General features: G+C 31.8%; 1 protein-coding gene and 1 long non-coding RNA gene across 8 annotated transcripts in view; one reads left to right on the top strand and one right to left on the bottom strand.

Annotated features, from left to right (window-relative positions):
- LOC134706327 (uncharacterized) overlaps positions 1–24537 on the top strand; it is a 259296-nt gene that overhangs the window by 4432 nt on the left and 230327 nt on the right. The gene's annotated exons all lie outside the window — the stretch shown is intronic.
- Positions 1–24537, bottom strand: part of LOC134706324 (histone deacetylase 4-like) — a 100909-nt gene that overhangs the window by 3732 nt on the left and 72640 nt on the right. For all 7 annotated transcript variants that reach the window (XM_063565166.1, XM_063565171.1, XM_063565168.1 and 4 more), the window contains 16 exons: positions 18897–19013; positions 17700–17817; positions 16763–16937; positions 14186–14369; positions 13636–13894; positions 13045–13178; positions 12187–12304; positions 11713–11807; positions 6681–6734; positions 6320–6375; positions 4988–5075; positions 4346–4563; positions 3644–3762; positions 1431–1564; positions 712–796; positions 73–208 (listed from right to left, as the gene is read on the bottom strand). In XM_063565166.1, the coding sequence (XP_063421236.1) occupies positions 73–208; positions 712–796; positions 1431–1564; positions 3644–3762; positions 4346–4563; positions 4988–5075; positions 6320–6375; positions 6681–6734; positions 11713–11807; positions 12187–12304; positions 13045–13178; positions 13636–13894; positions 14186–14369; positions 16763–16937; positions 17700–17817; positions 18897–19013 (2090 nt within the window). The remainder of the gene's footprint in view (positions 1–72; positions 209–711; positions 797–1430; positions 1565–3643; positions 3763–4345; positions 4564–4987; positions 5076–6319; positions 6376–6680; positions 6735–11712; positions 11808–12186; positions 12305–13044; positions 13179–13635; positions 13895–14185; positions 14370–16762; positions 16938–17699; positions 17818–18896; positions 19014–24537) is intronic.

Genomic DNA, 24537 nt, shown 5'->3' with positions numbered 1-24537 from the left:
TGTAACACTCCATAATGTGACAGTCCTATGGAGGAAACGTATTAAAAAAGTTTTCTCCCATAAATATTATACCTTCTCTTTCCTGCTACCATAGACAATGACGCTAACGCAGACACAGTATCGGCCTCCTCCATTTCTCTTTTCTGAGCCTCCATCAATGAATACTGTATTGTTCCCAGGTACTTTTGTACTACAGGCCAATATTTAGCTGGAAATTAAACAAATAATATTTTTTATTCAGGTACATTATATACTGCACACAACCCATAATTATAACAAAATAAGAACCGGAGAGCTTCGTAGACCTAGGTGGAAGTATGCACATTGAAGAATTCAGTAAAAAAATCAAATTAAAAAAAATCAATAAAAAATCAATATGCTAATGAAGTCCAGCCTTCTGCATATATCCTGTTTTTTCACCTCCAGTATCGTTTGTTTTGAGATTGTATGTAAATTGTATAGAAAAAGAGCCATATGATTTCTGCAAATTTGTAGTATCTGATTACTAAAAGAGTAAGAGTGGTTAAACAATGAATTCTGTATCAACTTTAAATTTACAAACACAATGAGTTCTCTGGGGAAACTCATTTGATCAGGCAGTTATTGTATCTGATAAGGAATCCAATACATACAGATTTTTAAGATGGTTTTTGTAAAGATTTCCCTATTATTTTAATATAATTCAAGGTAAAAAATTTATAAATTACATACCCTGAGTTTTCAAGACTTCTTCAAAAGTTTCTAAGGCTGGGGCACATGATGGTCTCTGCAGTTCTCCCTCCTGAACTGAAGGTAACTATAAAATAAAACTACAGTATTATATCTTAAGTAAATGTAGGTAATATAATGTTATAATTCCAAGATACAAACATATGATGGCTCAATTAATATTATATTTAAGAATTGAATGCTTCTTTTTTTTAAATTTATTGGGTGGTAAAAGCGTTGACCGAAGTACATTTTGTATGAAGCGCGGAAGCGCTTCATTCTAAAAATGTACGCACGGTCAACGCTTTTACAACCCTATAAAGTTTAAAAAAGAAGTATTCAATACTTATAATTACATTTGTTTAGCTAAAATCATGAAAACACGATTTTTATCCAGTTTTATCTAATTCACCTGTGCACTTTATTGTGGGACCTCGTGTCATCATGCATGATAAATGTTATTGTCTGATGCAATTGTTTACGGAATAACATGTTAGCCAATCAGAATAACGTATTATAATGAAACTTACATCTAATGTAATTATTTTTGGATAACTTTTTGTACCAATTCTAACAATAATCTTAGAAAAAATCTTGCACAAATTAAAAATTCAACATAATTTTTGAAAAAGCTAAAAATACTGTGAAAATTATCATGAATATATAATTTTTTGACAGATTAAACAAACTGATACGAAAAATAAAATGTTAGACAAACAAACCTCATCTCCAGATAATGCCTTGACACACATTTCAGCTGCATCACTAATGGCAGTCAACTCATATCCTCCTTCCAATGCTAATACAATCTTACCATCAGCCAATGACATTAGTTCTCTTGTCATGTGACCATAACCTTTAAATAAATACAATTGAATGATTTCAAATTGTGTTTCAAAAAAAATCATATATTTAACCAATTGAAACTTCAAGTTTTAATATATAATTTTTGTCTCAGAATTTTAAAAGTAACAGGTTGGATTACTGTTAAAATCACAACTTTAATTCAATAAAACTATTTCAATTTTAAGCTGCCACCTTTAAGTACTGTTTGCTGTACATCTTTTAGTATGTGCAAGACCTCTAGTACTTAGTTGAAAGTGTGAACAATGACCCTGACAATCACATCTTCAACAATGACCAAAATACTTAAGAAATGTATATACAGTGAAACCTGGGTAAACCGAACCCTGATAAAACCGAATTTCAGTTTAAACCGAACAATTTTCAAAGTCCCACAAAATTTCCCTATCAATTAACGTTAATCTAACCTGAAAAAACCGAACCCTGTCAACACCGAATTCCGAACGCTTTTTGAAGGCTCGTTAGTAAATTTGTATATAAAAATTACCTGTCAAAATCGATCGATAGCAATCAAAACAATAAATTATTATACAAAATAATTATTTGCATGATTTAATTAAACAAACACAGGATGACAGAGTATCCCCGAGGGTATTTTAGGTTAATGAACTTGTGATTTGTTATTACATACTAATTAGCATGTTTGTGTCCATTATAAAGTGATTTTTTTTGTAAAGAAACGTTCAACTGATCAGCTACCCCAATCGCCCATAATGACAAGAAAGGAACTTTCCCTCAGATCAATTAAATAGACCTTACTCAAATAATTACGGCCACAAAACCGTAACTGACATTCTGTAGCTAAACTGTTTAATTAAATAATAGTTTTAAAGTCTTTCACTGGATTAGAAGTTGTGCAACACAACGAGGTTAATGGATTTCGATTGCTGGATTCCCTTTAGAGGCCCTATATATTTGATTCGTATGCTCCCGAAGACTTCCGTTAGCTATTTCGCAACGATAAAGTCCGAGAATAAACTGGACCCCTGCTGTTGTTTCACTCTTATCGTTTGCCGAAGTAACAATCAGCTGGTGACCAGTTTAGTCCGAGAACTCGTGTGTACAATGACGTTCCCGATTCAATTACAGAATCGTCTTTAGACAGTGACTGTGAATCTGAATTGGTCAGTGAATTAACGGATGAGAAAATAATTATAAACATCAAAATCGCTCCAGGTCGGACATTTCACAACGAGGAGCGTGCACGTGATTGACAGAATGCGTTTGATTTTAAAACAACAATGTAGCAATACGTCTATCTTCATCTTTTTTTTTTTACATTTACATCTAAATCAACACAAAAATAAAACTGTCGTCTGTTGTGTTATTTTGGTGTCGACTTCCGTTTACCTCTAAAATCCGAACACCTGTGAAAACCGAACAAAACACAAAGTCCCGTGGGTGTTCGGTTTGGACAGGTTTCACTGTATTCTCTTTATACTCTGACAAAGGGCTCTTGTGCAGATATAGACATTTAGCGCTAATAAAACAATCATCAATATCATTATTTTCAATATAGTACTTTTAGTTATGATTGCATCAAAGATTTACATTTTATTGTAGGTTATTACAAGGTTTTTTTATTATTTTATTGTAAGTTATGACAGGGTTTTAAGTTTTATTTTCATTATTTTCCAAATGTAGTAATACAAGTTTATAACATATCTACTATAATGTAGCCCTAATATAACTTTGTGAACAGAGTTATTTCCCTTACTTAACTGCAGCAATAAAACATTAGGATTTTCTTGTCTAATCATGTGATCTGAAACTGGTCAGTGACCATCTATTATCGCAATTTGACACTTTACACCTTTGAAGTTATTGTTCACATTTCAATAACAATATAAACTGTTACTATTACTCAAAAGTAGATCATACATAAATACTTTCAATAATAGCCCGTAAAGCTTGAAATGCAAAAGCATTTTTGGGGTCGTTACATGCATAAAAAGGTATTTTTCAGATAAAAAAAGGGCCTCTATTCCTTCAAATGAATCCACTGCTTGAAAGTACTGAATTGTAGAAAAGAGTTGAAAATACGACACAAATAAATAGTACTATAACATACAGGCAGGTGAGACCTGGTATCCACCAAGAGGAGCAGGATGGCCCATTGCTGCATCAAATCCAGATGAAACTAATACAGCTTCTGGACGAAATTCTCTGGCAATGGGCATTATAATGGTTCTGAAAAATAAACAAATTGTATTTAACAAACTATATCTTTCTAGAGTAAACTATATTTAAGAGAGGAATTCAGCTCTGTTTATTATCATAACTACAGAAATTGTTTCACAAAAGTTACACATTGTAATGCATCAAAATTATGTCCTATTCAGTCATTTATTGTCAGCATTTATTTTTTTACTCCAAACTAAAATTGCCAGGTAGGAGTGCAGATAATAGGTCAAACTTCAAACTTAAAGTTTTAAGCCAGTGAACCTATTGCATCTGTAATTCTAATACATGCCATTTAATATCTTTAACTCTTTTGAAAGCTGGTTTTAAAGTATTAAATTTATACAAAGGAAGAATTCAAGAAACACATTCAACGTGTTCCTTAAGATGAATGAAAATACATTTAAACTTGATAGGTTTATCAATTATAACCATCTAATTAAAAGTATTATACTTTAGTTAATCAGAATGCCTTATGAAAGCAAAGAGACACCAAAAATGATTTCTGCCTCACAAACAATGAACACTTAGATCAATGACCATTCATGAAATGATTTCTGATTGCCATCAAATCTTGCTCTAGTATACCTACCTAAATGCTGCCAAGTATTCAGCATCACCCATTGGGGGTGTTAACAACCCTCCAAATGCAATGTTCACATTGTAACCTTGACCTTTATTTTGTCCACATTCTTCAATTGATCCAGTTCCTGGGAAAAAGTTACCACTGTCATGACGATGTATAGATATGTACAGTACACTTGGGTCATCATAAAATATCTGCTGCGTTGAATTACCATGATGTACATCCTAAAACAAGAAGGGAATATCATATGTGAAATTGAAAAAGCCATATCATATACTTTATTATATATATATATGTAACTAAATTATTTAATAGATATTAATAACATATATAGAATAACAATTCACCAACGTTGAAAACTACACAAATCATATTTTTAGTTATTGTCAGAAATCTGTTAAAATCCCTCTTTTTTAATAAATAAAACTCCGTAACTTAGAAACATAAAATTTAGAATTTATATTATCAAAATTGAGCTCAGGTCAATAGATATAAATAATTCACCAAATTTTCTTGCAAATTGGTTTCAGTGTTCTTGAGTTATTGTCCAACATGTTGATCATAGACAGACAGACAGACAGATGCACATTATTTCTATGTCCCTCGCACCATTTTGTAGGACATTAAGACATTTAAAAGATTACTCACCCAATCAACAATCAATATCCTTTCTAACTTCATCTTTTCTCTCAACTGTTTAGCTGCTATGGCAACTGAGTTGAAATAACAGAATCCCCTGCAAAATAAAACAATATCATTCACTCAAAGCAAAATCCTCCAACAATCTTATACAGTTTATTTCTATTTCTATTACAGCGTAACTTACCTTTGACTTTAATATTTAAGGTTCATCTCCTAGAGGTTCATTTACATTGTTTGTTTAGAATGGACTAATTTTACAAGTTTGGAGACAAGTTTGAACTAGTGGACACAATATGTTTCTTAAATCTGTCATTCACGTGGAAGATGTCATGTTGACTTTAAAATGTTTTATGGCTTTTAGTGATATGGATTGGGATGTACTGGGGATTTATCTATTTTACTGTTATTTGATTGCTCTCTGATGCATGTACTGTGGATTTATTTATTTTTCCTGGGTACCAGTTTTTCGAGGATTGAGGAAAACATTCCATTTTTGTGAAAATTTGATTTCATGGTTTTGCTTTAGACATCAATATATTCATATGAAACATTTATAATTTGTTGAACATTTAATTTGTGGTTTCCCTGTACCTACAAAATCCCTGAAAATTGGATTTCAACAAATAATAATGAATAAGTAGTATGCTGCATTTTTTTTTTATATTTGTACAATAGTGACCATTGTTTCTCACAGATTGAAATAAAACATTACTTTCTTAAGTTAAAGTGCATATAAAATATATAGATAGTAGAAAAGCACCATTCTGAATATAACTATAAGGCTGGTATGTACTTACATTGGTTGGTGTGATTCAGTAGAAAAGCCTCATTCTGACTATAACAACACTAAATATAATTACACCTTATGTAAGAATCTTGGATTAAGATTGGTTGATAGCCAGTGTATTTTTCATCAATTCACTGTTCGTTCGTTCATTTTTTAAAGCCGCCAGGGTATTTGCCAAAAGGATATGCCTTTGTTACCCTCTTTGCTGTGGTATTTGCCAAAAAATACTCTATCCGACTGGACGCTTGTAACGTCACGATCATCAATGCATTTTGAACATTAACATTTGGTGAAATTAAACTGATATAGCATGTTCCTAAGGGGTATTTGTGAAAAATACCAGTCTTGAGAATGAATTTCCCTCGCCTTACGGCTCGTGAAATTTAACATTCTCTCAACTGGTATTTTTTCGGAAATACCCCTCCTAAACATTTTATATCTGTTTATAACAACATGTGTAAGGCTGGTATGTACTTACATTGGTTGGTGTGATTCAGTAGAAAAGCCTCATTCTGACTATAACAACATGTATAAGACTGGTATGTACTTACATTGGTTGGTGTGATTCTGCATGATGACCCGGTGGCCGCACAACAGCAAAACCATTCTACAATAATAACAAAACACAATTAGAACATAGTTAAATATGTACAATCATTATCATGTAAACTGTAATCAACTTGCTACTTTCTAAATCATTCTTCTTATTGCATTACTGAAAACACTGCAAATAAAACCTGATTAATCTCAATATAAAACAATATTCAAAGGGTAGCAACATTTTTTCTTTTCATTCATAACAAAACAATAGAAAGTAAATGAGATACCTAGCAATTACAACAACAATTAATCTATCATTTAGGCTTTCAAATATCATTGACATGAGCAGTATGGGTCCATTGAACAGCTTACCTTCAGTTCCTGTGCTGCCACTTTTAATGACAAGTCTACAACACAGCCAACAGCCTGAAAAATAAACAAAACTTTATTACATCATCAAAGAAAGTCCTGCATTAATTTCATTTAGCAAAAAATTGTCCATCATATGAATGGAAAAAATACATAAAAATATTGAGCTATCTTTGTAGTAAAATCTGCTCATTGAATGCCCAGACAACAGCTTAATCTTACACTGCTGGTCAAATTGACTCATAGGCTGTCAAGCCAACAGCTTAACTTGATGTTTTTGGTTAAATCAGGTCATTGGATGTCTAGCCATTTATGTTATTTTAAAGTATTGGTTACATGTCAATCAAACTGCTTGATTTGATAATGTTGGTTAAATTTGGTCATTGCATGTCCAGCAAAGAGTTTCATTATGCAACTTATTAACTTATTCCAAAATCATTGTAATAGGCCTCCCTGGGCAAGTGGTCTAAGCCAGTCAACACAGAGGTTGTGAGTTCGAAACCCGCTAGTGTGGGTGCACTCAACTTCAATAACCTTATTTGACTAGGATTGTCAGTTTTCCTATTGAAGGTTGGTGGTTTTCTCCAGACACTCCAGTTTCCTCCATCCCCCTCCCCTCCCCCCAAAAAAATGGCCACTATGAATTAGCTTAAAAGTGTTGTTAAAACACAAAAAAATCAAATCAAATTAATATCATTGTCTGTCCACTCAACAGCCTAATTATACATTACAGATATGGTAATTTAACAACTACACATCAGATTCAAATGAAGCAGTGGCGGATCCAGAAATTTTTATTAAGTGGGGCCCACTTCAGTCACTCTTCAGCGATTCCTTATATAAGCAACCAAATTTTCCCCCCAAATCCACCTCTGTGAAGTGGATGGAAGCAGTTATAGGCAACAGTACTGCCTACATTGCTTGTCCATTCACCAGTACAATATTAGTTAAATCTACTAATAAAATGTCTAACCAAAGCTTGAATTCATTACTTTTTTGTGATTTACTTTCATATTTTTCCAATACAATTATTTCAGTCCCCTCACCTATTATTACTCTTTTAAATCATGGTTACACAAATTATTTCAAGATGCAGCCACAAAAACAATCTTTATTTCGACTAAATTATGTCATATAACATGTATAAGTTAGGTTTACATGTGATGATTAAAATTGTCATCCTGTAGTTAAGTAACGGTAGGTAAAATGTGTAATAAAACCCATTAACAGCATTATAATTGTCTTCTTATTTTACAGGAAACAATATGATATCTGATGTCCTATGTGTAAATCAATTAGAATACATCTATGTACTAAACAGGTGTTATAACTTTAGATCAATACTATTGGTTAGAAAATCAGTAAACAAGCTCAACATAAGTATTTGTTTTTTCCTATTCTTATTACGTCAATATCAGCTGACGTCATCCATATTTGGCCTTGTAAATATCACTTACTAATCAACACAGATAATCATCTCCATTAATGTATAATGTATTATTGTTAATTCAGGAATAATTTGGAAACATGTGACAGGGTTATAATTGCTTTAATTTAAACTTGCATTTTGAAATTTTTTATATGAATTAAACAGGATTTTCACAATGTTGCAAAAATTAAAATCGCCTTTTAGTCTAAAAAGTAAAATGACAAAATTGCAATAATAAACGAATGCAATTATTTCTGAATTTACAGTATTTATAGCCTTGTATGAAGTAAAGATTTGGCAATTACTATACATGTTAGAAAAAGTCAGAGATAATACTAGAAAGTGGAAGCTAAGGTAATGAAGAAATCAAAAAGTCTGAGGTGGCCCTTTTAAAGCTGGTCCACCTCAAAGCCCTGCTGGTGAGGTCATTATGAACCCTAATAAAGGACCTTTTATTTGTACAGATCAAATTTGGGTCTTTTCTCTTTCCTCCTTCTTTTAAAAACAAAACCTTCTTTTTTGAATAATTTGTTTCATTGAGGTTAAAAAGTGGGTATTATTGGGATAATACTTGTTGAACTAAGATGTTCACCTCTTGGTCCATAACCTGACTAATCATGAAATACTGCTAGTCAGACAAGGTAACTGACACCTTATATTTACAATTTATGAATGGTTTGAATATGCACATACTACAATTTGGTGTGGCATGAATTAATAAAAAAACAAATTAAATGATTTTTACATAAATACAACTATATGCTTGAAGGTTAACAGCTTCCTCCTTACATACCCATTGAAAGGTAACAGTTTTTATCATGTTAAATTGATATTTGATTTTCTATAATGTAAAAATTGATATTCAATAAGTACCTGAACAACTTTAGTAACAGCTTTCATCATACTGGGATTAAACAAGTGCATAAACCTTGTTTGCACTTTGAATGAAGAAAATAAATGAACAAGTGAACATTGTTTGATTGTGTTGTTGGGTCTCTGTAATTGATTTTCCCACATCTCCTTTTATTCATACTTTATGATACTTTAAAATTACAACAATTTTAGCTGACTACTATAATATATACCAAATTAGCAACAAGTAAGTCTGTGAATGGTTTGTATCTATACAGGTATAACAATGGTTAAACGTAAACAATTGTGAAGACATCTAGATTCAATTTATTTTACAGACATTTACACCATCATTCCCTTGTATCTTATTCATATGGTAAAAATCATCATTACATAATTAAGTCTTTTTTTATAATCTGATATTACTTTTCTGAAGTATTAATTGAAATTACATAAACAAGCAATTTTCTGTTTACCTCAATTTATCTGTTTCCAAGGTAACATACATTATTTATTTCCTACTGTTTTAGTGTTATGAACAGGTGTTACCTGAATGATTAAACTTACAAGTTTTATGTTACCACTGGAGTGTTTAGAAAAGTATTGATCTGCAGACAGTATTGAGGTCACTATTCCATTTAAATAAAAAAATAAACCAGAGGTCCAAATGAGACTGCTTTTCTCATCAGGCCCAAGAAAACAAGAACAGAAAATAGAGGTCAAAATGAAACTATTTCCCTCATCAGGCCCATACAAAAAGAACAGAAAGTAGAGGTCCTATTTAGGCTGCTTTTCTCGTCAGGCCCAAGATAACAAGAACAGAAAATAGAGGTCCAAATGAGGCTGCTTTTCTCAAAAGGCCCAATAAAACAAAACAGAAAATAGAGCTCCAAATGAGACTGCTTTTCTCAACAGGCCTTATTAACAAGAACAGATAATAGAAATCCGAATGAGACAGTTTCCCTCACCAGGCCTAAGAAAACAAAACATATAATAGAAGTCCTAATGAGACTGCATTTCTCACCAGGCCATTAACCTTTTCCTATAATTCTAATTGACCCAATATTAGCTAAAATAATCCTAGAAAGGGATAGATTGCCAACAATTTAGCTCAAATGACCTGCTAATCTCTTATTTCACATTCAATTATTTTAAAGAATTATATGACTTGGATATAGTGTAGTTATCCTCATAGAAACTTATTAAATTTACAGTATACTTATTTTTATAAATTGTAAACATGTACTTAAAATTAACTAGAGTGCACATGTTGAAAAGTCTATCCTGCTTCACTTATCATTTCATGTTGAAAGTCTGTAATATGAAGTTTCATTACAAAGTATCACATAAACTTAACATTATCAATGTTCTATGACAATGAGGTAAGGGTCTGATGAACCATGCCAGACAGACATGTACATCTTAGGATCATCCCATTAACCAAATAAATAAGTCCTATTACTAATAGTACCTGAGAAACAGATCAAAACATCAATCTTAACATTGATTAAAGAACCGTGAAAATGAGGGTCAAAGTCATATGAACCCTGCCAGACATACATGTATACCCTACAATAATTCCACACACCGAATATGATTGACCTATTGCTTACAATATCTGAGAAATAGAACTAACTACAAAAACCAAACATTGTCCAATGAACCATGAAAATGCGGTCATAGGCAGATGACACTTGATATTAGGATAAGTACACCTTTCAATCATTACAACAAATATGGTAGACCTGTTGTGTATATGCTTATAAGGATATCCTAACGCTCATAATATAAACAAGAGAGAAATAACCATTTTAAATCTCTTAACTGTTTCCAAGCAGTCATTTAATGCTGTAAATGAGGTCAAGGACAATGGAAATGTTACAGACAGTAACTTTATAAAATAAGTATGAGCATCCAGGTCTTTTACTTTCTGAAATATTAAAGAGAGGGACGAAAGATACCAAAGGGACAGTCAAACTCATAATTTGAAAGTGAACTGACAACGCCATGGCTAAAAATGAAAAAGACAATCAGACAAACAATAGTACACATGAAAAAAACATAGAAAACTATAGAATAAACAACACAAACCCCACCCAAAAAAACTTTTTATCTATGATTTTCAAATTTGACTGAGAAATTGCTGATATTTACCTAGGGTATAAGTTCCGTAAAAACTGGACAGGATTTGTAAACTTAAGAGCACTTACAAGTACTGTTAGACAGACGCCTGATTTCTTTGTCACCCGCATCATGTTGTTTAGGGACAATAAATAAATCATTATGACATTATAAGGCATTAATCTGTGAAACTTAATATGATACTCCTGCTGTGCCTTTATATAAGTTAATAAATGAAGAAACAGAGACCAATGTCATGCCCTTAACATTTTAATCGTAATACTTTGTTTAAAGTCAAACATATAAAAAAAAAATATCTATATTTGGAAGTTGACGTTAATTCTTACCATTTTACGTAGGTACTGTAATTTTTTATTGACCTTTTACTTTTGAATGTCATTCTTAAGATATTTTTAGCAAAACTATTTTAGTACTTTGAAGTACAAGACTCCTAGGAGAACATTTAATGTTCAATAAAGTTTTTCATAATTATGATTCGAATGGACAAAAATAAAGCTTTTATGACAGAAACTTCAATTTTATGATCAACAAAAGGCATAACTATGTAACCTTTGTGTTTTTTACACTTTTTACTTTGTATCTTAATCTCTCTGTTTATTGTTTGTCACTTACTGTTCTGGCAGCTATGTAGGTATGCATTTCATTCCACACTGTATCGGAATCCACACCAATTCCTCCACAAGGTAACAAAAAGAAACGCATGTTTTCTGAAAAAGAAATAGCATATAGAGAGTCTTACAGTGTACCATAGTGTTTCCAAATAGAAAAGTAAACAGGCACACAAATGTCAATCTTTAGTTTGTGATATTATTCAGATGGTTCAACAACAAGGATTGAAATGCCATTACAAATCAGGGTTTCTGCTTGATGCTTTAAATGCACGACAGTTTATGGTAATTAATATCATGATTAGCAAAATATTGGCTAGCTAAGAATATCAATTTCTTTATAACTTTCTTAATAAGTGACCACAAGACCTGCCTACACTAATGAATTATAACATCTATCATGTTAACAAAGATATGAGTTATTTATATCTCTAAGTTACAGTGAAGCACTTTTCACAGCATTCAAATACTATCTTACCAAATAAGCTTGGATCTAGACGCTGCCGGTTAAGGGGATTTGTCCCATATAATAATGTATGGGCTTCTGAATGGCAACTTTGTAATTCTTCCATGCTGGCTTTTCTACTTTTTATTCTCTGAAATTGAAAAAAAAGATGTACCTTCGTAACACTAAAATTAGTGATGTATGGGGTTCCTGACCTGTTTTACATACCATTTAATATGTATTGATAAACATATGTTACTGTGTTCTAAATGTCACATAGATTTAAATCAGTGTCATCTAACCATTAAGCCTATCAATCTACAGATCATCAGCTGTTCATATCATCTTTGAACTAGAAATACAAGCTGATCACTTTATTGTATTGTGTAGGCATGATTATTAAAAAAGGCATTAAAAAATTACATTCTCAAACTTCTAATTTACTGGCTACAAAATTTAAAGTATTGCACAACTATTTTCTACATGATTTCCTTTACTCAGTATTGAAGAGTATTTGTGTCAATCCAATCAAACACAGAAACTTTGAGATGAATAAAAATTTATTTCTGATTCATTATCATTTGCAGCAAAATGTTTAGTTGTCATATGGTCCTAAATATCACTTATTCTCATTCATATATGTAAAAGTCATATCTATGTGCAGCCTCAATTCTATGTTAACAACGACCTTCACCTTCGGCCCAGGTAAGTTAAAAATATTTGAGTGAAATCAAGATATACAAATCTGAAAAAAGAATTAGGATTAGAAGCGTGACATGATGTCAAAGGAAACAGATTTCAAGAAAAAACACTGATTTAAGACAACTTATATTCACAAATATTATGCCTATATAATATGAGTTTTATAACTATTGATCAATCAACACTAACCTCACATCTAGATGTCAGTCCTGTTTCGTGTAATCTAGACCATATACTGTGTAGACGGCCTTCATTCTCTGGATGATTTGAATTGTTATTACATGTACATTGATGTTTCTGCATGATAGAATCATATGCTAAACCTAAAAAGGATAATCAACATCCAAATGTCTAATTCATTCAACATCAAAAACAAGAAACTTCCTCTTAATTTGTAGTTTGGTAGAGGCAATATAAAACAATAATTGTGGTTTAAAGGTGGCAATGTAAACCAATAATTGACCATAAGTATATCTATATTTAGTTGTGTTTTTTTTGTGTGGCAAAATGAAGCAATAATTTACCCGAGTTATATTTATATCTAATTGTGGTTTGGTTGTGGCAATGTTTACCAATACCTGAAATAAATTTATATCTAGATGTGCTTTGAAGTTAGCAATGTTAATCTAACAAATATAAACAAGTGAAACTGCAAGCTACTGCTCACTAAAAATGTGACGAAAATATTCATGGGACCGACGGACTGATGGATAGACAGATGGATGGACAGACAGAGTTAAAACAGTATACCCCCCTTTTTCAAAGCTGGGGTATAAATACCTGTAGTATATCTATATCTAATTGTGGTTGGGTCAGATTCTTGTGTCTGTTGTGGTAGATTAGAGAAAGTAACCAGCGGACTGGACTGTGTCCTAGCTAATGGTCGATGGTGATGATGACGACGGTGTTTGACAGCCTCCCTTGGATGGTTTGGGAATGTTTGCTGTGGTTTTAACGTCTCACTTGACGATTCTTCCATGTGACTTTCCTTTACTACAATTACATCATCTGCATCTTGCTCTCTGGATTCTCTCATTTCCTAATAAAGATTTAATATATCATTGGCCATGATGAAAAAGAATGGTTATTCAAGAATGGGGGGTGAATCTCTTTTAAATTCAAATTAGCATCAGTTATTAATAAAAAAACAAAACATTTTAACAAAGCTTTAGGTTTTTTTTTCTAAGATTTAAATATTTGATCTTATTCCAATTTAGCCAACTAATCAATATTCAAAATTATTTATTTGTTATAGATATTGATTCCTCTTTTTGGTTCCTTTATGCTGGGAATCAGTGATTTTGTTAAATGACCTGTTTACATTGTTTACCTGTTGTAACTTGGCTTCCGTTTCTTCATCCACATTCTCCATTCCAGCACGATGTAAGACAGCTTGTCGTATTTGTTGTTTAACTTGTTGTGAGTGCTGCTGTTGTAACAGCAAGTTTTGTTGTTGTAAAAATGGGTGTCCCAATGGCAGGGGTGCAGACTGAGTTCTGCCTAATGGTTTATGTCTATAGGAAAGAAAAGTTTGTTAATACAATACTTATTTCCAATTCATGCATTTTCCCACACATTTTCTATGTCGCTATTACATCATTTATGCCTATTGACCTTAGGTCAACTTTTGTACCATAAATGTTTGTGTGGTATCGAACTTGAAAATCTGTCATATACCCAATCTTTTTGTTTCTTTGTATAATAGATAACCAATAGTATTTCTGGACAGAAGAAAATTGAACCAGATGCTCCGCAGGGCGTAGCTTTATACGACCGCAGAGGTTGAACCCGGAACGGTTGGGGCAAGTATGGACACAACATTCAAGCTGGATTCCGCTCTAAATTTGGATTGTGATTAAATAGTTGACACAGCATAGGTTTCTGACACAGAATGAATGTATTCAAATGAACTTAAAATTTTTGTTTTCTCTTAGAGCAATTCACTATGCTGTTGAATATAAATCCTCTCAAAAAAATGTTTGAAGAAATTTTCTTTTTATTTCCAATGAGAAAAATTGAACCTAATTTTTTAATCACATCCCCCTTTCCCTTATTCCAAAACTAATTTCAATTAAAATATTCTAATGGAGTTTGCAACAATTACTACTCATTTAAATACATCATAAAATATTAAGATGTAAAAAAACTGCTTGTTATCACTGAATGGTAAAGATTATTTAAATTTATCAGTTGGTAGTAAAAAGTAAATATACATTGTATATTGTATATAACAAAGATTTAAGTTGATTCTGGACAAAGAAAGATAACTCCAATTAAAAAAAATTCTTGCAGATATTTCTTGCTTACTATACTGGACAAAGAAAGATAACTCTTAATTAAAAAAAAATTGCTATTTCACAATATTGTGAAATTAGATATTTCTTGCCATTGCACAATACTGTGCAATTGAAAAGACTTGCTATTGCACAATACTTAATATAATAATTTTAGATCCTGATTTGGACCAACTTGAAAACTGGGCCCATAATCAAAAATCTAAGTACATGTTTAGATTCAGCATATCAAAGAGGCCCAAGAATTTAATTTTTGTTAAAATCAAACTTAGTTTAATTTTGGACCCTTTGCACTTTAATTTAGACCAATTTTAAAACTGGACCAAAAATTAAGAATCTACATACACAGTTAGATTTGGCATATCAAAGAACCCCAATTATTCAATTTTTGATGAAATCAAACAATGTTTAATTTTGGACCTCGATTTGGGCCAACTTGAAAACTGGGCCAATTATCAAAAATCTAAGTACATTTTTAGATTCAGCATATCAAAGAACCCCAAGGTTTCAATTTTTGTTAAAATCAAACTAAGTTTAATTTTGGACCCTTTGGACCTTAATGTAGACCAATTTGAAAACGGGACCAAAAATTAAGAATCTACCTACACAGTTAGATTTGGCATATTAAAGAACCCCAATTATTCAATTTTGATGAAATCAAACAAAGTTTAATTTTGGACCCTTTGGGCCCCTTTTTCCTTAACTGTTGAGACCAAAACTCCCAAAATCAATACCAACCTTCCTTTTATAGTCATAAACCTTGTGTTTAAATTTCATAGATTTCTATTTACCTATACTAACGCTATGGTGGGAAAACCAAGAAAAATGCTTATTTGGGTCCCTTTTTGGCCCCTAATTCCTAAACTGTTGGGACCGAAACTCCCAAAATCAATACCAACCTTCCTTTTGTGGTCATAAACATTGTGTTTAAATTTCATTGATTTCTATTTACTTTAACTAAAGTTATTGTGCGAAAACCAAGAATAATGCTTATTTGGGCCCTTTTTTGGCCCCTAATTCCTAAACTGTTGAAACCAAAACTCCCAAAATCAATCCCAACCTTTCTTTTGTGGTCATAAACCTTGTGTCAAAATTTCATAGATTTCTATTAACTTAAACTAAAGTTATAGTGCGAAAACCAAGAAAATGCTTATTTGGGCCCTTTTTGGCCCCTAATTCCTAAAATGTTGGGACCATAACTCCCAAAATCAATACCAGCCTTCCTTTTATGGTCATAAACCTTGTGTTAAAATTTCATAGATTTCTATTCACTTTTACTAAAGTTAGAGTGCGAAAACTAAAAGTATTCGGACGACGACGACGACGACGACGACGACGACGACGACGACGACGACGACGACGACGCCAACGTGATAGCAATATACGACGAAAATTTTTTCAAAATTTGCGGTCGTATAAAAACTAAAGGGGACAGAACTGAAGATATACACCAAGGGATTTTTTTGTCCTCCCATGCTAAAACACAAATATATGATGGATTGAAATTAAAATTGATCATCTCAATGACATGAGTGTAGAAGTTTTGGTTTTGACACTTGACTTGTCCGAGCTGATTCCACAGAAAGTGTTGACAGTACAGACACAATAAATACCTAATTCTTGATGGGTGGGTTTCTGCTGTTGATGGACTTGCTGTGTTTGCTGGGGGCATGTTGTTGTAGGGACTAACGTGTGACATCAATTTTCCTTGACTCCTGGATTCTTCCATTAATTTCATTTGTGTAGATATGTATGCTGGATGATGTGGTGGTAATTCACCTTCCATACCTAAATAAAATAAACATTTTCATATGAATATCCCATTTAACAACATTTTTACCATATTCAAAAGGCAACAATTCAGCTGCTTACATGTTATACCTCCACACAAGAGTAATTGCAAAAATGTGACAAAAAATGTAAATGAATGAAAGTTTACAGATACAAATATTTTGCCCAACAGGAAGTAAAACATTGAAGGAACTAAAATATGCCACATGGTATGACATAATCTCAATAAATGCTGATGCATATATCAATGTAATTACTGAAAAACATGTAAAATAATTTTGTTCAATAGTGTAAACACATGTATTTATATGTTCATATGATGAAAGTCCAACGTCTGGACTTTATTTAAATAAAAATAACTTACCTACTGTAACACAATTTATATATGTCTATAAAAAGGACCAACCAGCAAATTTACTATGTACCGGATCGTCTAGAATAGGATAAGATAAGGAAAAAATTATATCAGTCTAAAATATTTTAGACTGATATAATTATATGTATGTGCCTAAGATATTAAAGACATGTTTTTATTGTAAACCAGAAGTACAACAGCATAGGAATTCAAAATGTCAACATAAGATATGCCTGGTGAAATATGTATCAAGAAGCTGTTTGGTGCTTAGAAAAATGGGACAGAAATGCTACAGACAGACAGACAGACAGTGACTAGGTGTAACCTTCCTGTTTTCAAGCAGTGATATAATAATACACTTTTTCTATTCTAACCAATATCCACAATCAATAGAAGTAATTTACCTGGTACAGAAGGGTAGTATGGTACGCCTGATTGGTGGGGGTGGGGCATGTTCATCCTGCCTGCTTCTAATGCCCGTAGTTCACTTTCTGAATGTGGTGGTGATGAGTTATTTGTACCCTTAAAAGAAAACAAAAATAAAATATTTTAAAGTATTGTGCAATGGATGACACAATAACATTATAAAGGTGTAATTAACAAGTGATAAAATCAACAGTCTCATTAGTAATTTAAATAATTTGTATGTGCAGCATTGTACTATTAAAACATGATAGATAAGTATAGATTATCGCGTTTCCAAAAAATTGATATCATAAAATATCAGCCGTGAGTCACAATGTGAACTTTTTTGGCGAATGAGTGCAGCGAACAAGCATAAAAGTTTCACATTGTGTCGAGCGGGTTATATTTTAAGATATCTATACGAAGAAAACCCGATTATCTGTTTATTGTTCTATAACTGGTCTTTTTCCCTCTCCCTAAGACAGTTTTACGCTTGACGAAAAGGAAGCTTGATAACGTCTTCTCTCACATTGTGATGTTGCTGATAACTTCTCCTCTCACATTGTGACGTCGCTGATAATGCCTGGTCTCGTTTTGAAGTCTTGATACGAGAATAACTGAGCGATAGAGCAGGGTGATATAGGCATAGGGAAGGATGATAATATTCAATTCATTACCACTGCACAAAAGAGTAAAAAAATAACATATGAGGGGTTGCATGTCTCCCAAAAAAGATTGTTTAGGGACATACTTCTGCTTTAACTTAAAACATGTGCACATGTACAAAATGCGTGGTCCTTTTTTTAAATCTTCTATTTATCACAAATTGTATATCATTTCCCCAAGAATATTCAAGATACTGTGTTGAATAAAACAAATTTCAAAATGTTACCACTGAATGTACGAAGTTGTTTCTTTAAGGTCATTAACATTAAAGTTATAACCAAATGACATGCAAAGAATTTGTTTGAACTACTGAAGACAGAATTCAGCTTGATGGACACTGACAAATCTGGGGATAGACTATCATCTCTTGTTTTTTCTTCTTCCATGAACAGTGTACATGCCAAAAAGACCTTAAAAGTTAAAACAAAGATTTGAGATATCTAACAACTGCCATGTTATGTTTTACATATATATTTTCCCCCTAGTTACTTTTAATTGCATTTTCAGTAACCAAGGTTACTTCAACTTACTGATGATGATGGTGGACGACCTAATGAAATGTTTGGCAAGGATGGTGACAGGTGGAGATCATTACCATGGTAACCAACAGATCTATATAATGATGCCATCTGGTAACTATGAGAGTCCTGAAACAGAAAAAAAATATAAACTGTATTAACATATACTACATTTAGGATCATTACCACTGTACGTCTAAGTCTACATGTTTATACTTAGCTTTAAGGACTACTAAAGTAACAAAACACACGAAGAAAGCCACTTTTAATCATTCCAATGATGGCTATATAATGATATGTCTAATTGTAAAGTTACACTAGCCACTGCTTATTCATCTAATAAGTCAAGACGCTCCATGTTAACATCCTGACTATCGCAAAAGTTTCAAATTATGTAGCATCAAGACCCTCCCTGTTCACACCTTGACTATTGCATTAGGTCTAACATATTTAATAAGTTTAGACCCTCCCTGTTCACACCTTCAGTATATTGCATTAGTAACTCAATATTTTATAAGTTTAGACCCTCCCTGTTCACACCTTCAGTATATTGCATTAGTAACTCAATATTTTATAAGTTTAGACCCTCCCTGTTCACACCTTCAGTATATTGCATTAGTAACTCAATATTTTATAAGTTTAGACCCTCTCTGTTCACATCCTGAGTATTACATTAGTTAGAACAATTTGTGGATTGCTTTCAGCAACATACATTAAAAGCTTTTAATTAAATTTATCGCCCTGTATGTAACTATAACAATTTGTGAAACAACTTTAGGAAAAATTCCATAAAAAGTGAAAACAGTCTCAGCAGGAGATGACTAATTAGCAGAAAGAATTGTCACGACTTTGACCTCCTGCAGCGATCATCGATAATTCTTCCTTCACGACCAATTACCTCCACAAATTTTAAAAATAGAAATGTTTTAGTGATAAATTGAAGCTGATCGGGTAGTATTGTTTTCATCTTATCATTTGATCTTTACAGAATCAATAACATTGTCACGTTATTCTCATAAAAATTCAATGTACCATCATCCCCACAATCTCCTCCATCTATATATAGTAACAAATGTAATTAAATATTGATTTACTTAATTTTCTTCATCAGTTACACTGATTCTAGTTTCTTTTGTTTTTATTATATTGGGTTTTTGTCTTCACTACAGACATTACTTTACACACCTTTTTTCTTTTTTTTCTTTTTTAAATCTAACGTAATACTAATACCATAAAGATTTTTAATTAAAGGACAGCAATCTATATCAGAAATTTATTGAGCGTTAAAATGTGGTTCCTTTCAATTTATTATCTTACAGGAGAGTCAGACATATTAATGATTAGCCATCTATTTCAGTAGGTACATACCATTTTATCCTTAAATTTCAGGATAAAAATTATTCTTTAATCAAATTAGATGTGAAATTATATAAAATACAACAAAACTAGAGTCTGGCTGTTTAAAGGGGAGATAGTTGTATTTTGATTTCAAAACCTTATCTTTGGTGAGAAAAAATGCAAACTCTTACGTCAGTGCTGAAAGATAGTTTTAATAGAATTCTTCTCAAAGTTCAAAGATCTGTTGATAAATTTAAAATTGATAATCATTAACCACATGTTCGAAAGCTTTATACATTAAATCTGCACTTTAATAAGAGTCAATCTTCATTTTAATCGTGTTACGTTTCCATCAAATACTTGTAAACTCCTTCACTATTTTAAATTTGTTTCACCAACTTTTAAAAATTTACATTAGAGTTGCATGAGCATATCAATGCAGCTGGTAACAGAAATGTAACTGACGTTAGACTAATGGGTTTAATCAGTTTAATTAGTTTACTTATTTATATGAAAGATGAGTTAACAGGTATACAGCTTATCAAGTAAGTCAAGTAAACCAGTATAGAGCTTACTAAGTCAAATAAACAAGTATAGAGCTTATCAAGTCAAGTAAACAGGTGTGGAGCTTATCAAGTCAAATAAACAGGTGTGGAGCTTATCAAGTCAAATAAACAGGTGTGGAGCTTATTACGTCAAATTAATAGGTATGGAGCTTATAAGTCAAATTAATAGGAGTAGAGCTTATCAAGTCAAGTAAACAGAATTAGAGCTTATTAAGTCAAATAAACAGGTAAAGAGCTTGTTAAGTCAAGTAAAGTCTGTTAAGTCAAGTAAACAGAATTAGAGCTTGTTAAGTCAAATAAACAGGTAAAGAGCTTGTTAAGTCAAGTAAAGTCTGTTAAGTCAAGTAAACAGAAATAGAGCTTGTTAAGTCAAGTAAACAGAATTAGAGCTTGTTAAGTAAAGTAAACAGAAATAGAATTTGTAAAGTCAAGAAACCAGGAAAAGAGACTGTTAAGTCAAATAATCAGGAATAAAGCTTTTTATCGGGAATAAATGTCAATATGCCATAATTTATAATTCAAAGCAAGACATATCTTTTTAATTGGGTTTCTTTCTGCATTGAAATTTTGTACTGTATGGGCATTGTAGAACAGTTTGTCTATCTATGCAGTATTGCATAAATCTATATAAACAGGTTATGTACTTTCTGTTTGTATAATTGGCTGGAAGCATCTTTGATTAGGTTTAATATTATTGATTAGTTTTCTGTTTCAAATATTTTCTTCAGAAAACAGAAATAATCAATTTTAAATTAAAAACTGGGAATTTCCCACAATATCAAAGGGCATAACTTTGGTGGGGTCTTCAAAAAGATTCTTAATTTAAAATAAAAGTATTTACACTTTTGGTATTTAGCTGTATTTTGACTCTGAATGACCTAATATCACCTCCAAATAACCTTTTGACATCAAGCAACAATCACTTTTTAGTTGTGACGTCAAATGTTTTGAATTATGACGTCGAAGTGTACGGGAACCTGTGTGATGTTATGTAATGGTGGACAAATTTGCATACAAGTGTAAATTCCTCTATTGTTTTGGTCACAGCTTATATCTTTATTAAAATGTTGAATGGGAACCAGTTTTGTCTTTAGAGATGGACTTAACTTAGATATATTTCTAATAATGTCCAAACTACTTCTCAAGTATCTATCAGAGAAACATTCCAATTGCTATTTGGGTGTAATCTACATCTGTTTTGAAGTATATATTTATTTGATAATTTATCTATCATATTATAAACTTAAATCATTTAAGAGCATGATGTTTGGCAATCCTCCTGCGATCAGAAATATTTGTAACATTGTCTAGTAAATTGCCAAAAATGAGGTTAGTTACAACCAGTACAAACATATATTTCACTGATGATAATTTAATGTAAGTAACATCAATATAAGTATATGTTTAGCTTTGCAAGTGCACAATTAGCTAAATTATATCTCCTCAGCTTAGAAAAGTATATATAAGTATCTATTCTTCATTTATTCATACTAAACCTTCAGCAATTTCATTTTCAGTGCTTTATTTTGACAGAGAGTAACATATATTTTTTTTATTAAAGGCTCCTCTGACGTTCAGTCCACACCATGTAATAACACAGTTTCATGTAAGATTATTGATCCTGACATCAGAAACTATTGATCATATAAACCATGTCTTACATAACTATTTTAAACCTTGGCAAATTTTTCTTTTATCTGTAGTTCAAAGGTTTTCGTTCAATAGCCTTAACATACCTTTGTTAACAATATATGTAACTAGTATAACAATAATACATATCATTTTACCATTCCAACACTACTGACAAATTCCAGTGCAAATATATACATGTATATATGAACTTATAAAAATAAGAAGGTGTGATGTGATTGTCAATGAGACAACTATTCAGAATGATGTTTGTCTATATTTGTATTTTGCTAAAGTTTCATTGCTATGGATTTGAATTTGCTATCGTAAGCTTTTACAAATATGAAGCAGTTCATACTTTTCTATAAACATCATTAATGAAAGTCTAATCATGAAGAAATAATTATTCTGAGATGAGATGTGAGGTTAATGTCATCCAAGAATAGCCAAGATATTCTCCTGATACAAAGTATAACCTTGAATTCACTTCAATTCATTAATTTTTCAAAACAGCCTGACTTTTGTGAGCTAACACTAACTTGTAAAGGGAATACCCTACTTTTACACCTGAATAACAAGCTATGTATAATAACCTTATCATATTAATTGATGAACTTACAAATAAGTGCTCATAAAAACTTCACATTGTTTTCTGAAAACATGAATTGAAAATCTTATTTATGTTAAAGAGTTCATCAACATACTATAGTTTGAATTCCCTAACATTTCAGTGAGGAGAAAATGCAAATATTGCAACAAGAGTACACAGGTTGAAATGTCTATCCTTTTTAGTATTCTCATCATGATTGAGTTGTTTTTTTTATTAGTGAAAAAGGTTATGCAGCAAGTATTACAAACAAATAACATTATCAACAATCCATGTAAATGGGGTTATGGTCAGATGAACCCTGTCAGACAGAAATGTACACCTAACAATAATTCCATACACCAAATATAGTGATACTTTTACATATATTATCTGAGAAAGAGATCTACTCAAGAATCTTAACTTTAACCAATGAACCATAAATAATGATTAAAAACAGAACACTGACTTTTGTACAATGAAAATGAAGTCAAAGTCAGATGATCCTGCCACACAGACATGTACATCATACACCAAATATCATTGACCTACTGCGAACAGTAGGTAGAAAAGGACTCATGAAACTTTAACCTTTATCACAGATCCATGGAATGAGGTCTAGGTCTGATAAACCCTGTCTGTCAATCATGTAAACTCTGGATGGATACTTATAATTAGCCAAAAAATCACATCAAAAAGTCATTGGACCATGAAAATAAGGTCAACTTTTCCCCGACAAGAAAAAAATAACTTCCAAAAGTTTGGGTTGCCCTTCTTCTCAACTCCTTTGTACTTTATCATGGTATGAATTGCTACCAAAAAACCTGTTGAAAATATTCAGCTTGATCAGAAATGGGAAGGGCCAGATAGTCAACTAATATCATACCCACCATGTCCTTGTGTCAAGAATTATGTATTAAAATTTCATGAAGACAGGTTCACCTAACAACACAGTGCAGAATGACAATGACCTTTATACCGTTTTATTACTGTGAAAAATCCGTTGTCTTTGGTCTAAAAGTAGATCTGTTAATATTATAGCAACCTTGTAAATCAATATACTGTTCTCTATTTGGAACTTCAAAAACAAAATTTTCAACAAGATTAGAAATAAAAATAAAAAGCTGAAATAATATTTCCTGATTTAAATATAAGCAGACTATTTCTACATTGATCCATCCATTACTCTTATAATCATATTACAGATCTATTTTCAGTAAGAATCCTTCTTCTAATCAAGGCTTTAAAGAAGGATGTTCTAAGTTGTATGTAATCACCTTCACTTACAGAGGCTCAATAAAGGGTACTTTTAACAAATTAATAAAGTTTAGAATTTCAAGTTATTGTTAAAATATCATCTACAGTGATGCAAACACTGTAAATTTATTTACTTAATTTCTAAAGATTAACATATGTTGAAAGGACCTTTTATGGATAATAAGAAATAAAACTTCAGATTTTGACACCTAAAAAATGAAGAAGTCTTTTCCGACTTGATAATATATTATTTGTTGGAATGCTGTCGTGCCATCAG

Source organism: Mytilus trossulus, chromosome 2 (genome assembly GCF_036588685.1).
Source record: "Mytilus trossulus isolate FHL-02 chromosome 2, PNRI_Mtr1.1.1.hap1, whole genome shotgun sequence".
Taxonomy (NCBI): domain Eukaryota; kingdom Metazoa; phylum Mollusca; class Bivalvia; order Mytilida; family Mytilidae; genus Mytilus; species Mytilus trossulus.
Note: the sequence above shows the minus strand (reverse complement) of the source record. Positions and strands in the feature narration are given on the sequence as shown.